The sequence below is a fragment of the Vulpes lagopus genome, chromosome X (assembly GCF_018345385.1).
Source record: "Vulpes lagopus strain Blue_001 chromosome X, ASM1834538v1, whole genome shotgun sequence".
NCBI classification, from domain to species: Eukaryota; Metazoa; Chordata; class Mammalia; order Carnivora; family Canidae; genus Vulpes; species Vulpes lagopus.
In genome coordinates, this window is record NC_054848.1 from 74426932 (window position 1) to 74444829 (window position 17898).

The window sequence follows — 17898 nt, forward strand, 5'->3', positions numbered from 1 at the left end:
CCCCCTACAGGTTAACTCTATCATTGGAGGTGGTGGGAGCTTGAAAATATCCTTGAACTTGTCATTTGTCCTTTTAGGGTATTGGGTTACAAATGTTATGTTAACCACTGCTTCATCTAAGAGTAAGGAATATGCTGCAACAGGAGGCAGCTTAAAGAAGAAGAATCAGGCCAGAGCACAATGTTTTGTCCTGGCCCCTCCAGCTGGCTCACAGGCAACAGCCTCTTCTTACTGAGCCTCTAGTTCCATAACAAAAGGCAGCCAGGGCAGTCCCTTCCTCAGGGAAGCCCCCAGCTCATGATCTAGGGAACCTGGAAACCACCACTCCAAGCCTCTGTAAAACTAGTGGAGAAGGTTAAAAAAAAAAAAAAAGGTATTCTTCCCATGCTGCTTAGAACCTTCTTTTACACTCATGGAATGCAGGGTCATGGTTAAGACTAAGCAGCTTTTCTCCTTCAGCTTGGCCTAGGGGATCACCAGTGGAAAATTAAGGGAGAGAAGAAAGCAGGCTGAGCGGAGAGGCAGAGCTAATGCTTAAGCACTCACCACGTACCAGGTACCATTCTAAACATTACATCCATTGACTCTGAAACCTTCACAACAACCTTATAAGGCAGGTACCGCTATTAGCCTCATGTCACAGATGAGGGAATGGGAGCACAGAGAGGTTAAGCAACTTGCCTAAGATCAGACAGCTAGTAAGTGACAGAGCTGGGATTTAAACACCAGCAGTCTGGCTCCAGTCAGTGTTCTTAATTATTGTACTGGACTGCCTCTATTTTTTCTATATTTCATTTAAAGACAGCTGATTGCTCCCAGCAAAGACAGCGATTTCACCTTCTATATATAATCTTACTCAGACACAAGACTCAGGAGTGGGCCCAGGAGGAAAAGGAAAATGGAAGGCTCTCGACCAAGAAAATTCACTCTCCAAAGAAGAGGGATGGGACATAAATCACAAGCCCAGAACGTATGGGGGTAGTAGTGAATCAGAGAGAGGCTGTTTCCACTGTAGGCTTAGTGGAAATCTCACTTATAAAATGCAAAATAAAATGTTAGCCAGTTGCTGAGTGGAACAGGGCATGGAGTGAATGATCAAACGTGAAGGAAAAAAAAAGTCCCTTCTCCCTCTTCCTTGCATGGAAATACAGGAGCTTGAAAGTCAAAAGACAAGTTATGGGCAGAAGACAAAATACAATGAGCTAATATGGCATATCTCCGGTCAGACAAGGTCTGTGGTTCCAAAGGCAAAGACTGCATATGAGTCAAAATAAATGCCCTTCCTTGTCTTTATCACTTAGACCTCAAGTGGCAAGCCAGGGCATGCTAGCAGGTCAAGGCCCAAATGGTAACATGTCGAGGCCCACTGCCTCTTGAACAAAGTTTCTACCTGGACCTGACTCTCGCATAGAAATGCTCCGGTAGCTTAGAAAAATTGGGAAGCTTTTGTTCTGTTTCATTCTACTGAGTAGTCAGACAGGCAAGTCAATCTTGCTTTCTTTAGGTAAAGTTTTACCATAACCTCTTTTGCATGATGCTTCAGGAAATTCTAGCTACTAACTAGGAGGGGGAGGCAGCAGCAGAATCAGGCTCACGGCCAGACAGGGGCCAGTCTCACCCCAACCCTGTACATGTGTTTGTTTTTCTCTCTTTGCCTGCCACCTATCCCCATCCCCATCTCCCTGTCTCTCTGTCTCATACACACACACACACACACACACACACACACACACACACGTACAAACTATCAAGTCAGCAGCTGGTTAGGTAACATCCAAAGCATTCTGATTATCCTCCTTTGTAAACTAAATTTATTTCTTTGAGATATTTTAGAAGAAACAAATCATCCCTTCTTTTACATCTTTGCTAAAAACACATATAACACCCTTACAGGAAGTAGCATGGCACAGTAGAAACAGACGTTGATTCAAATCCCAACTCCGTTGTGTAATAGTGGACTCTACTTTCCTCATCTGTAAAAATGGGACTTTTCCTACTTCACAAGGTACTTGGAGAAATTAAGGAAATGATATATAATGTGCCTAGCACAAAGCTCCATATTCAAAAGACATGCAACATATATTAACGCCTTTTGCACAAGAGGTCAAGAATCACTTGTGCTCTACCTAGAAACCCAGGTTTCTTAACCCTAGGGCCTTATTTCTGAGATGGCTTGCTTAGCATCTGTATTCTTTCTTTCCTAAAACTAAATAACGGTAGTAGGCGTGAAGGAAAAAGGCCCTACCTCTTAGAGATATTGAAGGATCCAGAAAGAAACACAGCAGAGAACACCTTCCTTCCCCTGTGAATCCCCCTCTCCTTCTTAGTGGTAGGGGGCTACAAAATGAGAGGAGGAGTTCCCTTGGTACTTGAGAGAGAAATCGAGAAATGGTGCCGCTTTTAAGATGGATTCTCAGGTCTCTCCCTAGAGACCAAACACCAAAGTCAATAGATTGGAGCTCAGCAGAGGTATCAGGCAACAATGTGGGGAAAGGAAAATTTTCTTTGAATTAGTACACTGCATGGTTAGGGAAGGGCATTTGTCACTTTGGTTTTTCTCCTTCAAGCCACTGAACAGCAACAACAGTAAGTGAGGACATCAGAGAGAAAAGCATCTCTAGAACTAACAAACGAAAACACTTGACAAGTGAGAAAGCTTTATTGGAGCACACATACATTTCAGGGGATAGAGAACAAAGCAGCAAGTTACAGCCCAGGATCCCAAATCATGCTTTCCGTTACAATATCAATCCAAACCAAACTAACCTTTTAAAAACACCCCTCCATTCAGTTCATCTCTACAGTAGAAACCACTGAAGCTGCCCTCCAGCTAGTGGCCTTATAGGACAATCAGCACATTCTACCAATAGGGATTTCTTCTCTGGTAGATCCCTTTCACAAACAACTTTGTGTAGATACACTTGCAAGGAAAAAAAGGTCAGTTTGGTACAGTGAGTTTCAGAAAATGAACCTCAGATCACCAGACCCTATTAAGAAAGGTCTCATCACATCACACCCATGTTACATCTAAGTCAAATTTAGGAAACAATAGAAAAAAATAGAAACTGAAATCACTTCAAGAAGGAAGTCAGAATAACTGGGGGATTCTCTGAACACATTCTCTTAGAGCACTAACAGTGGCCAGGCTGGAGAAACACTGGGCCCGTTTGGACAGTACTTGGCTCTTCTGGTAATGTAGGCAATATTCTTTGTGGTACCACACCATGGTAAAACTTGTTTTAAAAGATTTTTAAGTTAATTAAACATCATAAAGATATAAGAATGGACTCTGGAAATATACTAGATTATGCACAAAAACATTTTGAACAGACCCTTATCGTTGAGCCTGCTTTAAAAAGGGGAACAAGTCTGCATCACTCTAGCATAATGAGATTTGTAGAAATATGTTTACACACACACACACACATAATTATATATCTTTGCTCTTGGTTTCTTCACTTTCTCTCACTTGCCCTGGACAGGGCTGGACCTGCAGAGAAGATCAGGGGCTCGCTTATAAGCCCAGCTTCTGCTTGGCCATCGAGGAACGAAGCTGCAGAGTCCCTTCTGCCCAAGACCCTGGGTACTGTCGCATCTTCTGCCACAGGCTCACTTCTTCCCCAGTCGAGTCCATCCAGTCCACCACTTCCCCATTACTGATCCCTGAGGAGAATCACCAGAGGAGGTTGAACAGGGAACCCACTCCTTCAGCCCACCAGGAAAGATGAGTTATAGGGCAAGGGTAGCCATCCCATAAGAGACAGTATGTTACAAAGACAGGTTGATGGGTATGGTAGTCTGGGAACTGCTCCCTGTGGTCTCTGCAAAGCTATCTCTGTGCTCCTGAGTGCCTATCAGGAGACTTCAGGTTGATGAAATGAAGACTCCAAATAGCACACAGTAGCTTCAGACCTCTTATTCTGAGGCCATTACAGAGCTCTTGTGTCTGACACCTCATGCCAGAGGTATTTGCCCTTCTGTTATTGCCAACTTGACTGAAACTCTATTTTTAAAAAGGTGGGGGGTGGGAGGAAGAAGCAGCAGCTAAACACCATTTGTTTCTAGCTGTAGGCTACAGGCCCAAAGTTTGGATTGTGACCTCATTCTTATTGTCTTGTACATTCATTTTTTTCAACAAACATTTTTTGAGTGCCGACTGTGTACCAGGTACTCTTCTAGGCTTGGGAGATACAGTGGTGAACAAAGGGAAAACAAAAACAAAAACAAAAACGTCCTGCCTTGCAGGCAGCTTACATTTGAAAAGAAAACAGAAAATAGACAGGTAAGTCAAGAGTACCTCAGATAGTGAGATAAATGTCTTGAAGTAAATAAACAGGGTAATCTGTAGTGCCTAGATCAGGGCCTCTTTTAGATGGAGTGGTCTGAGGGCCTCTCCAAGGAGACATTTGAGTCAGGCTCTGAAGGATGGGAAGGAGCCAAACAGAGGTTAACAATAATTGCAAAGGTTATGAAGTTGGAATGAGGTAGGTATATTTGGAGAGCAGAAAGAGTCATTGTGTTCAGAGCACAGTAAGCAAGCAGGAGAGTAATATAGGATGGATCATAAAGAACAAAGGGTCCAGAATCTATAGGGGCCTGTCAGAATGGCAAGAACTTTGGATTGTCATCCAAGTACAGTAGTAAGCCACTGAATGGTTTTAAGTGGGGGACTGATGAACTGGCTTACATTTGTAAAAACATCATTTTAGACACCATGTGTTAAGTGCTTTGTGTGACTTATTAATATACAAGTAGTATAAAGGCCGTAGGCATGCCGAGACTGCAGAGAGGAAAAAGAGGACTCAAGGAGTGCCTGGGTGATTCAGTTGGTTAACTGTCTGCCTTTGGCTCAGGTCATGATCCCGGGCATCTTGGGATCAAGTCCCTGCATGGAGCCTGCTTCTCCCTCTGCCTGTCTCTGCCTCTCTCTCTCTGTGTCTCTCATGAATAAATAAATAAAACCTTTAAAAAAAAAAGAAGGCACCAAGATTTAGAATTTGGGTAGAGACTGAGAAACCCGTAAAACAAGTATAGTATTAGTAGAAGCTATGTATTTCAGGAAAAAGGGAGTAATTACACTAAATAGCATGAAAATTCTAGTAAGATGAAAATAAAACTTTGTCATGAGCAACTGCTCAGCAGAGTGGTGAGACAGAAGCCAGATCACAGTGGATTAAGATGTGAGGCAATAGAGACAATTCCTTTTAAGAAATTAGATTTTTTTGGTGGTAAGATGATGGCATTCTTGGTGATCAGGGTCACATTTATCTGTACGCATAACAGTGCATGAGCACAGCCTTCCCCTAGGTCTGCACATAGTAGGCACCCAGTAAATATTGACCAAATGTTAACTGAAAGAAAAGAAGACATCTCTTGCTATAGAGCAGCTTTGAAGGAAGGGGTATGGGCATATTAGGAGGAAATTGCATAAGACGTCTTTAAAATAGGACAGGAGAGAGGCTCTCACCAGTGCCAACACCCAGCCTGACCCCTCCCAGGAAGTCATTGCTGGCCAGGGGCTCCCGGTCCCACACAGTCAGTTCCAGGCACATGTGCTGTAGATCTTCCAGCCTCACACCATTGTAGACAAATGTATGGTTGTAGTGGGGATTCAGGGTCTTCTTCATCACAGGAGTTTTACGCTTACTGGCCTTGTTCCTCATGGGAAGGAGGTATCTGGCAGAGGGTGGGGAGTAATCAACAACCTACTCAAAGCTGGCAAATATCTATCTAAATTCCCCTTTCCCTGACCACAGGCCTAGCCCAGGAAGGTAAGTCATTATTCATATCCTAGCACATACACTCCCTCCTTTGAATATGCTGAAGCAAAGTTCCCACTACCCCCACTGGATCATTCAGCTGATTCAATTCCTTTAACCTGGAGAGAAAATTGATAGAGTGTTATCAGTAAATTGTTATCTATACCCTCCCCAAAATGGGCTTTAAATATTTGACTCCCTTGATACTGGACAAGGTCATCTTTTCATAAAAACAATAGTAATAACTAGAAGCCTAGCCAAACATGATTTGCTAGAGAACTTAAGTTAGTATGGTGATCTATAATTTGGGTGGCATTACTTAAATATTGGGAGAAACAAAGTCCTGAGTTCCTAAATCTGAACAGTCAGGGGACGTGGATTTTTATTTAGGATTGATTAAAAGCCTAAGTCTATTTAACAAAGGAAAAGTCCAGCCTATCTGTCTACCACCCTCCTCTTTGGAAATCCACACTACAGCACAGTCCAGACTGAGCTCAAGACTGGTACAAAGGTGGTTGTGGAGATTTTGCTATTACCTATTTTCAGGAACAAAGTTGGTTGCTGGAGGTGGTAGGATATACAAGGATAACATCCACAGAGAAAGGTTAATTTGGGTTCCTCGCTTAGCTTTCTTGTCCTGGAACTGGTTAGTTTGTTGCTGATCCAGGGACTCACCCCTTGACAAAGCTGTCGGAAGTCCCTCCTGATTTGGCAGCCGTCAGGTTCTTGGCTTCTTTGATCCACACCTGGAGCTCTCCCCCTTCCCCACCTTTACCTGTGAGGGATGTCAGGCATAGCAAGTGAGCCCCTACCCCTTCAGATTTCTCTTTTTGCTCTTTATCTACATGGCCCCTTCCATCCCTTGCTCCTGAAGGCAGCAAGCTCCATAAAAATCAGACCACACCTGGCTTCCACTCTCAGGACCTAACACAGTGACTGACTCAATAAGAACTGGCTATATGTGCCAGATTCTACATTAAGCATTTAATTGTCAAAGCAACCATATAAGATATATACTATTATTACTATTTTATAGATGAGAAAATGGAAGCTTAGAGAAGTAAAGTTGCCAGATATTTGTTGAATGATTTGTAAAAAGGGAATTCCCCTACTTGTGTTCTTGATCCCATGCCCACTTCACAGGACTCATCAGGCATCATCAATTTCAACTCCCACCTCCCATTTTTAATATTTCTTTCTCTCCTAGTCCTATCCCCTCAGTCTAAATATACACTAATCTCACCTCTTCTTTTTAAAATCCTTTAAAAAGGGGTCATCTGGGTGGATCAGTCCATTAAGCATCTGCCTTTGGCTCAGGTCCTAATCCCAGGGTCCTGGGATCCAGCAGCTTCAGGCTCTCTGCTCAGTGGGAAGTCTGCTTCCCCTTCTCCCTCTGCTCCTCACCCTTGCTTGTGCTCTCTCACTCTCTCTCAAATAAATAAAATCTTTTTTTAAAAAGGAAAAGAATCCTTTAAAAAGAAAATTTCCCTTTACCCTTATCTCTTTCTTTCACCATCAGTTATTCTAAAAAAAAAAAAAAAAAAAAAAAAAAAAAAAAAAAAAAAAGCCCACACTCACTACCTCTAATTCTTTGCTTCATTCACTCAGCCCAGTTTCTCCTGAAACCTGGCTTCTGCTTCCACTAATCCACTGAAAATACTACCTAACGCCAATGAGCCATGCCTTCTCAGTCCTCACCGGCCTGACATTCCAATAGGATTTCAGCACTACTATCTCTGCTCTTTTATTCTTTGAGCTCTTTCCTAATAACCCTCTCCCTCACAAGCTTTTCATCCAGTCTTCATCCTTTAAAATATTGCTCTTCCCTACAGTGCACTATCACTACCTGTCGTCTCTAATGATCCTGCACACCCTTCCTGGGGGTCTTGTTCATCCCCGTAGCCTATAGATTAGACCTTACTACAGGTGTCTTTCTAAGAACTTTGGCTTCTCGTTGCACTAATGCCCTACCATTATGCTCAAAGCCCTTTACTGTCAGGAACCAGCCTTATCAACAATTCCAGCTCCACTCTCATATACACAAACCATGACTCCAGCACCACTGAAATAAGGAGTTCGCTACCTCACACTTTACATACGACCCCACATTTACCATGCCTTTTTAATAAAGACCTTTGCTCATGCTATCTCTTCTAGAATGGCTCTTCTCACCCCATCCACTTCCTTTTATAATAGGTAAAATATGCAGTCCGGTTTCATCCTTACTTCCTCTTTAAAACTCTCCCAAATGTAACCAGAGAGAATTTATCACTCCTGTGTCTGTGCTCTTTTAGCAGATGACTGTCTTCCTTGCTAAACGAAGCTTCTCAAGGGAGGGCAAATGTGTCTTATTCATCTACACATCCATAGTCACTAGCGCCGTGCCTCCCATGTTGGTTTACTCTTCTGCCACCTTCAAGTCCCTGTCCCTTATACTTCAGGACCCCTTGCAACCACCTTTCTCATCCCCAATGTTTCTGCTCTATTCTGCCCTCTTAATAGATTGCCATTGCTGGACCAAGACTAAGCCAGTTTCATGGCCAAAAAAAGAGTGCCAACCCTAAGATATTCCCTTCTGGTTGAAAACAATTTGGAAAAGGGCTTCCTTAGCAAAGGAATCTTCCCTAGAAGATGATCCAGGGAGTATCTCAATCTGGCCTCTCCAATAGTGTTGGCCACCAGCTGCCCTATCTCACAGACACCCTTGAACACTAAGGGCTACAACAGGCCCCTCCCCCCAAAACTCACTCTTTTTCTGGTCACCCCCAACAGGGAGTTTGGAGGCTGGGATGTATTTCAGTGAAACCACCAACTCGCCTTTGTGTGATGTCAAGCCAGTCGGGGACTCAGCACTGATCTGAAACACAGGGAAACCCGACAGGTCATGCTGGGCTTCTCAGGAGTTGTTGGGACCTCTCATAGAGGAGATTTGAAAATTAACCCCAAGAACAGCTTCATGATGTAAGAGAATCCTCCTTATGAATACAATCCTGGGACCTTTGGCCATGGCAGCCACTGGTTTCCAAGGCAGTTCCTTCAGAAGGAGCTACAGAAGAACCAGCTAAGTCTTCTGCTATGCCTACTATTTTGCTACTTTTGGGGATACAGTTACTAGATTCTACCCACAAAGGTCTTCCAGCAAAGTTGCCACAGACTCACAAATACCCACAAAGGTCTTCCAGCAAAGTTGCCACAGACTCACAGAGCACTGATACCATGACGAAGAATCTTACTACCAAAAAAAAAAAAAAAAGAATCTTACCACCACCATCGTTAGTAAAAGCCCAAAAGTGTAAACAACCTAAATGGTAGTGATCAATATAGAAAAGGTTAAATGAGTGATTTTAATGCCCGCATATGGTGAATGGATTATGGCACACAATCATCAAAAAGAATGCATGCAGGGAATCCATACATGCTGACTCCGAAAGCTATCCAAGATGTACAATTAAGTCAACAAAGCAAAATGAAGAAAAAGTATCCCATTTATATTGAAATATGTTAATTTGTACATGTGAATATGTATGTATATAAATACTGGTTATTATCATTATCACTTATATTGTACCTACTACATGCCAGGCACTGTTATAAGTACTTTATGTATATCATTTTGTGTCATCCTCAAGATAATCCCTATAGGTACTATTATCTCTATTTTACAGATTATGGAACAGGGAGAATAAGTAACTTGCCCAAGGTCACACAGCAATTGGCAGAGGCAGGACTCAAATTCAGACAGATTGGTTCCAGAGTCCATGCTTTTAACCACTATACTACATGGCATAGAAAAACCCAGAAGGATACATATAACACTTGTTTATTCTACAGAGAGGACTAGATTGGGGAAAGGAAAAGGGGCTTTTACTTTTTCTTGTGTATATGTGTACAGTCTTTTTAAAGAGAATGGTATGTATTGCTTGTAGGATTTTTTTTTTTTTTGCTTGTAGGATTTTTGAAGGTGAAAAGTATTTTTTGTAAGAGAGCTCGAAAAGATTTGAGGCCTAAGTGGAACTCTGTTACAAGGATTTGAACATGCCACAATTTCTAACTTTATATTTATTTGTGCTACTTTTGATTAATTGGCTGTCTCTACCACTAGAACCTACATGCCAGGAGGATAGGAATCACCCTAGTCTTGCTCAGCCTAGTATGCCTGATACTTAGCAAAGTACCTGACACATAGTAGGTACTCCACAAATATTTAAGAAATGAATGTAAGAGTGAATGCATGAATGTGTGGAATGAGCAGCAACTGGCCTATTTTCTTTGGCTGTTGGGACCAGAATTGCTTTGCTCTATTGGCTCTCTCGGCATGGTTCTGTTCTTTACACTTTTGTGTCCAGAACATGAGCTGGTGCAGATCAGACATACCCTATCACCTGCCTGTGGTGACTGGGGCTCCTCTCACCTAGGTCTTAGCATAGAGTATACTAATGCCAGGAAGGTATAATCCCCTTTGGTTTGGAAAAATGTACGCATACCCAGAATGTGTACATACAGTTTACTGTGTGGGAATGATACAAAAAAAATAGGGAGGTGGATGCCAAGAAGAGAAAACTGGATGGGAGCAAATGGATGGCTAAGGGGAAAAAAAAGGATAGATCAGAGGCAATAAATGTAGAATTTTTAAGTTAAAATAGATATGTGATGCCGGAGTGGACTTTTGGTTGTTTATAAATGTCTACAAACTTACTAATTTCCAGATTGTGAACTTCAGTAGACTCTTAAAATTGGAGTTTAGCCTTAGCTAGAAATTGGTGTATTTTTTCAGTGGCATATTTCCATTCTAGCTCAAAATAATTTTGAAGAGCAAATGTCTCCATTGTAATGCAGTTTTTTTTCTTCTGATGTAAGACACTTTTATTGGCAGTAGGACGTAATGGTTTACGGTGACATTTCCAATATAATTATATCAACTGTAGGCCCCTCAATGATTCCTGTGTCAAATGCTTAAGAAATTCTACATTTCTGGCTCAGCTGGTTAAACATCTACCTTCAGCTCAGGTCATGATCCCAGGGTCCTGGGATGGAGGCCTGCATCGGGGGGCAGGGGTCCCTGCTCAGCGAGGAGTCTGCTTCTCCCTCTCCCTCTGCCCCTCCCCTAGCTCATGCTCAAACACTCTCTCTCTCTCTCTCTCTCCCTCAAAAAATAAATAAAATCTTTTTTAAAAAAGAAATTCTACATTTCTAATAATATGCTATAGTTTGGTGATAATTGCCTTCCTGTTTTTATTAGTATTTAAAGGGGCAGATTTAACATTGTTAATATTTTTTATGAAAGGCTGTAGCTATCAAAATATTGCATGACTGACTCAGCAATTCTACCACTAGAAATTTCTCCTACATTACCTCCACATAAGAAGGCCAAGATAAGTTACAGCATAGTTTTAACAGCAAAAAAAGCAAACAATTTATAATATAGGCAAATGAGAGAATACTATACAGCAATAAAAATGAGATAGATATGTAAGTGATGGCAGAGAAAGATGCCCATGATAAACAATAAATTGTTAAATGAGAAAAATCAAGATACATGTACACTATGAGGTTCATATAAGCCTATTTGTATAAAATGGAAAAAATATAAATCCCTGCATGTATGCTGGGATTATCCATGCTACTTAATATAAAATCTCTGCAAAGATATCCAAATAGCCGATAACAGTGGTTATTTCTAGGGAATTGAATGTACTTTTCTCCTAATGTACTTATTTCTACATCATTGTAATTTTGAAACATATGCAAACATGTGTTTCAAACTCTTAATTTTTTTTAAATAAGCAATACACATAGACATGGTAAAAAGTTCAAACGTTCTAAAAGGGCATATAGAAAAAAAAACTAATTTGTTCTCTCACCTCGGTCTCTCTTCCCAGAGGCAGCCACTGCTACTAGTTTCTTGTCTATCTTTCCAAAGAGTCTATGCACCACGTACTATTTTTAGCATCAAAAATGCCAGTGTAAAAAAAATTTACCAAGGAACCTTGCCATTGAACAGTTTATATCATGATTCAATCCTAACTCTGCTTTAGCAATTTCATCTTAACTGGAATGACAGTAACCTCCTGAATGTCCATTGGCACTTTGTGGACAATCTTGTGAAACAGGAATATTATTGTTATCTCCACTTTGTAGGTGAATAAACTAAGACTCACAGAGGTTAAGTGATTCACCTAAGTTATTTTATAAAAGGGGTGACTTACCTAGCTGGCAATTAACAGAACAAGGATTCAAATCCAGATCTGCACTCAGATCCCAGGCACTATTATGCACACTGCTACAATCTCACCTGAGATGCCATCTCCAAAGTAAAATTTTCCCTGGCTTGTGTGACAAAAAGCACAACAATTAGAACACCGTGAATTATTTTACTTCCTACTTCTTTAGTGAAAAGATTAGCTTGGAAAAGGAGTGCACGTTAAGATACACCCAAAAAGTCAGCTCTAGAAGAGGAGCAAGTGAAGATGTTAGGATAGGCCCAGACTCTGAAAGGATATGAGGCAAAGCTTGGCACACATATGAAAGACTTTTCAAAGGAAAACCATGGCTTCATCCTTTGCCTGGCCCTCAGAGAGATAACACACTTGACATGCTAGTGCATCTAAAGTTACTGTCAAACTCAGAAACCCCAGCAGAGTGCACTAGAACTCTACAGATTACATTTAAAGATGTTCCAGCAAAAAAAAAAAAAAGATGTTCCAGCAGAGTGCTGTTCCTGCAGACAGAGATCCAAACTGTGTATGTTGTCAAAGCAGACTACCTTTCCATGTAAAGGGAGGCAATGATCCAGTTTCTCATCAAGCTTCCAGGAATCCATCTGGACCTCTGCCTCTCCAAGGAAAGTGTTTCTGCCAAAACGACCATGATGCCAAACTGAGAACTGCAAAGTCCTCTGGGCCAGAAGAGATTCTGGGATCTCATACTGCGAAAAGAAACGCAGAAGCCCAAGATGATTAGTTTATGGTAATTCTTCAGAAAAGATTATTCCAAAATCTGAGAAACCATACCCAAAGTCCTTAATCCTGAATACCAAATCACTTTTGTCCCTAAGCACTTTGAGTTTCCTTAATCAAAGTCTTCACTTACCCCATTTCACAAAAACCTACCATATTCCATGGTAGGACCTGGAAAATTAATTTTTCCTTGACTAGGTGAAAGAACAATGGAGGATTCAGAAAGGACTGCCACAGAAACTCCTGATCCCAAAAGACTTTTCAAAATGAGATTTGTAGGGGCGGCTGGGTGGCTGAGTTGGTTAAGGGTCTGCCTTTGGCTCAGATCATGATGGAGCTCTGTCTTGGGCTTCCTGCTCCCTGCTTTTCCTTCTGTATCTCCCCCCACTCACGTTCTCTCTCTCTCTCTCTCTCTCTCTCTCTCTCTCTCTCAAATAAATAGAATATTTAAAAAATAAAATAAAATGATATTTTGTGGTTCCATGCATCTCCAATTTCACAACAATCCAAGAATGCCAGATCACTTTTGTTTTCTTCTCCAGGAGGTTAGTATATGAACAGATGCCCATGGTATATCTCATTGAAAACCATGTCAACCAGTCATGTGGCAGAGGAATAGCTGCAGCTTAGTGCACAAGACAGAACATGTTCTACTCTCAGGATCTAGATACTTACTCTAAGGGTCTCATCATACAGTGGATTGATAGTGTCCCGCTTGATGCTGGTTTTTCTTTTTCCTTGGCGGGACTTGTCAGGCAGAAGATAAGTCTTCACATATCTAGAACCCAAGGAAAGTACTGAGTCATTTGTTGTCTTTTCTCAAGTCCATTCTTCAGCTCTCTGCTCTCCATGTACATATGCCATGATGAAATGAAAATGCCACATCAAACCCTCTTAAACATGTCCTTATTGCATTTTCCCAGGCCTGGTCCCTTCCTTTCTTGTATCTCCCCTAACCACTCTCAATCACACCTCCCTGTCTGCCCAGGAGGTGATAACCTCGGCTCAAGAGCACCCACATAGACGCGAGGGTCTAAGCTCTCATCTCAGCATCAGTTAGGTTCCAGAAGAACTCACGGGTTAGAGCGCTTCTTGGCTTCATCAGCATAGGCCAGCTGGTGGCACTCCTTCACGTGGATGACCAAAGCCTGTGTTTGCTGCTCATACTTCAGGGTAAAGACAATCTTGCCAGTCACGAAGATGCTTCCAAAATCACCAGCTTCACTATAGATGCTCATCATGCTGCCAATTGTACTCTGAAGATAAAGCATAACATAAACATCTGGTAAAGGCATAGCTCCCCCTCTCACGTTGCTTAATCTTCCCTCATAATAAAGCCACAGTCACCGAACAAAACAAAAGCTTCAGAAGCCCCTGCAATAAGCCAGCACTGCCAATAGTCTTGTACAAGACAGCCAGGAGCACACTCAGAATTTTTGAGCTTAATAATCAGTTCATGGCTCACCTATGCTCTTAGCTTCTCTTTCTCCCCTCTTTTTAGAGATTTCGTTTTTAGTTTTCACCTGCCCCAGAAGGTAGACAAGGAGTACAGGTAAAATGAAACTATGTTTTTGGTATATGTTATATTTGCTAAAATGTGGGCTCGAGGGGTCAGTTACTAATTAAAACAAAGTGCCTTAATCATCTATGGGTTTCTTTTTTTATTCAAATTTTAGTTAACATACGTACAGTGCAATATTGGTTTCTGGAATAGAAATCAATGATTCATCACTTACAGACAACACTCAGTTCTCATCACAAAAGGGCCCTCTTTAACACCCATCACCCATCTAGCCCATTCCCCACCCACCTCCATCAGCCCTCAGTTTGTTCTCTATCATTGAGTTTCTTACAGCTTGCTTCTCTCTCTCTCTCCTTTTTTTTTCTTTTTCCCTTCCCATATGTTCATCTGTTAGTTTCTTAAATTCCACATATGAGTGAGATCATATGGTATTTGTCTTTCTCTGATTGACTTATTTCACTTAGCATAATACACTCTAGCTCCATCCACATCGTTGCAAATGGTGATATTTCATTTTCTGATGGCTGAGTAATATTCCATGGTGTGTGTGTGTGTATATATATATATATATACATGTGTGGGTTTCTTTTATCTGCCTTATCCCTATCAAGACCTACAGAAAAAAGTGATTATGTCAGAATTGGGGGGGGGGGGCGAATCCCACCAGAGGTAAAAAGACCTCTTTCTCCTAAGTAGTAATCAGTTCTGTATGCCTGCCACCCTATTTCCATGTGTGAGTGGGAACAAACTCCAATCACCCCAGTTCCTGACTCTCTGTCCCCTAAACACCGATCTTCATACTTCTGACAGAACTAGGCCCTGATTCTTAAATGCCCTTTTAACTTCATGATTCTGATTGATATTGCTGCTTCTCAATCATACCCTGATGCCAATTAACCCTGCCAGGGCCCCCTCTCATGACAATGCTCTTGAATGTGAGATCTGGAATGGACTCTGATGAAGAAATATTATCTTGCTCACTTCATGGCCTGTTACCCCAAAAATGGGGGAGAAGTTATGGTTTACTATCTTGCTCACTTCATGGCCTTCTCCTCAAAAATGGGGGAGAAGTTATGGTTTACTGTTCACAAAGCTGTAATCAAGAACATCTGTAGCCCTAATATAAACAAATCAGGAAACAATAAATGTTGGCACGGATGCGGAGAAAGGGGACCCCTTTTCCACTATTGGTGGTAGTGCAAGCTGGTACAGCCACTCTGGAAAACAGGATGGAGATTCCTCAAGAGGTTAAAAATAGAGCTACCCTCCAACCCAGCAATTGTACCTCAAGGTATTTACCCCAAAGATAAAAATGTAGTGATCCGAGGGTCACCTGCACCCCAGTGTTTATAGCAGCAATGTCCACAATAGCCAAACTGAGGAAAGATCCAGGATATCCATCACCAGATGAATGGATAAAGATGTAGTGTGTGTGTGTGTGTGTGTGTGTGTGTGTGTGTGTATGTGCATACACATATACATACAATGGAATATTACTCAGCCATCAGAAACAATGAATATCTGCCATTTACATTGATGTGGATGGAACGGGAGGGTATTATGTTGAGTGAAATAAGTCAATCAGAAAGACAATTACATGATTTCACTCATATGAGGAATATAAGTAACAGTGCAGTGGCTCATAGGAGAAGGGAAGGAAAACTGAATGGGAAGTCATCAGAGAGGTAGAAAAATGAGAGACTCTTAACCATAGAAAACTGAGGGTTGCTAGAGGGGTAGTGGGTGGGGTCATGTGGTAATTGGGTGATGGGCATGAAGGAGGGCATGTGATGTGATGAGCACTGGGTGTTATACACAAGTGATGAATTAGTGAACTCTACATCTGAAACTAATGATGTACTATATGTTGGCTACTTGAATTTAAGTTTTTTAAAAAAAGAATGTCTTTAGCCCTAGCTGTCTAATTATCTTACTACTTCCAAGGGAGAGGCTAAGGAAAGTCACCTAGCTGTCCACTAAGCAATCACTATCTAAATTGAGGATATGAACAGACAGATGTATCTCACTTACTTGGAAAGAGTGACTAGGATGCTTTCCCCAGGTCCTGACTCTGTTCTAGAGAGATATTCCTTCATTCCTGGTACCCCAACATGTCTACAGAACTAATAGAACTTACCATGGAGGAACCACTTCGCATGCTGCTTCTAGCTAGCTTCTGGCGATGCAGCTTCACCAGATGGTCGATGTCCTCTTCTTCCTCTTCCTCTTCCTAGAACAATAAATATAGATTGAGAGTTAATAAAGTAAGGAAAAGTTCAAAAACTGATAAGCTTGGGCAGACCGGGTGGCTCGGCGGTCTGGTGCCGCCTTCAACCCAGGATGTGATCCTGGAGACCCGGGATCGAGTCCCACGTCGGGCTCCCTGCATGGAGCCTGCTTCTCCTTCTGCCTGTCTCTCTCTCTCTCTCTCTCTGTATGTGTGTGTCTCTAATAAATAAATAAAATCTTAAAAAAAAACTGATAAGCTTCCTTTAGCCGGGGGCATCACAATGCCGGATTTTAAGTGGGAGCCATAATTATCGCTAAATTCTGAGATGTCCTGTGCACATGCACACATGAATCCTTATTCTGTGTCTCCAATTTCAGGTTTCCAAACTATATTCCAACCATTTTTCTCCAATCTCAAAAGAATAAGATAAGAATATCTCTTTCCCATTCAACTGCCCCAACCCAACCATCCCTTTATATTTTAATCAAAATAGGGATCCCTGGGTGGCGCAGCGGTTTGGCGCCTGCCTTTGGCCCAGGGCGCGGTCCTGGAGACCCGGGATCGAATCCCACGTCGGGCTCCCGATGCATGGAGCCTGCTTCTCCCTCTGCCTGTGTCTCTGCCTCTCTCTCTATCTCTCTGTGACTATCATAAATAAATAAAAATTTAAAAAAAAATTTATATTTTAATCAAAATAAATATTCATTTAAGCTCCCAACTAAATATCAAGCATCATGTTAGAAGATAAAAGAGACAGCGAAGACACTCTTTTTCTTTAGGCAATTCAGCAACCAGATTTACTTTAGAAATTTGAAGGAATCAAGATTCATGTTGTCTTTTCCTAAAGAATTAAACAGGTTGATTAAGAGTATCAAGTACTAAGGTCAACCCTAGATTTATCAAATTTCATATAGTGACCAATACACTGGTACTTACCATATCTACACTGAGGCCTGGGACAGATTTGCTTCTGTCTCCCAAGGAGCTACTTTCATGTCCCACATCTTCCGGGCGAAGATCAATCACGGATTTAGTATATTCTAAATGGAAGACCAAAAACCCAAATCATAAGAGACCCATTCTTTTCCACACCAAGAACACATCCAGGGTACACAGGACTTCAATCTCTAAGGCCATGACAGGAAACCTACCTGAAGGTCTGAGGATTTTTCTGGTGTTCTTCTTAAATATCATTTCACCCTCATCAACAGATATCACATTTTGACCCCCAGGTTGAGTTTCCTAGGAAGGAATAAGGGCAAGGAAATGGAAAAGGACTGTAGGAAAGGTGGAAGGATAGAGTAAGGAAAAATAGCCTTAAGAAGAATAAAGGTCAGATTTTTGCTAAACTATACAAAGTTAAAGGAAAGATTAATTTATTTTGTAAAGATTTTATTTACTTATTCGTGAGACACACACACACACAGAGGC

General features: G+C 41.5%; 1 protein-coding gene across 5 annotated transcripts in view; it reads right to left on the minus strand.

Annotated features, from left to right (window-relative positions):
• Positions 1-2640: 2640 nt before the first annotated feature.
• The window catches only part of SYTL4 (synaptotagmin like 4), an 80972-nt gene continuing 65714 nt past the window's right edge, over positions 2641-17898 (minus strand). For all 5 annotated transcript variants that reach the window (XM_041741004.1, XM_041741002.1, XM_041741005.1 and 2 more), the window contains 10 exons: positions 17619-17709; positions 17404-17507; positions 16375-16467; positions 13793-13971; positions 13391-13493; positions 12523-12684; positions 8508-8616; positions 6435-6534; positions 5468-5676; positions 2641-3663 (listed from right to left, as the gene is read on the minus strand). In XM_041741004.1, coding sequence (XP_041596938.1) covers positions 3515-3663; positions 5468-5676; positions 6435-6534; positions 8508-8616; positions 12523-12684; positions 13391-13493; positions 13793-13971; positions 16375-16467; positions 17404-17507; positions 17619-17709 — 1299 coding nt within the window. In that variant the 3' untranslated portion in view covers positions 2641-3514. The remainder of the gene's footprint in view (positions 3664-5467; positions 5677-6434; positions 6535-8507; positions 8617-12522; positions 12685-13390; positions 13494-13792; positions 13972-16374; positions 16468-17403; positions 17508-17618; positions 17710-17898) is intronic.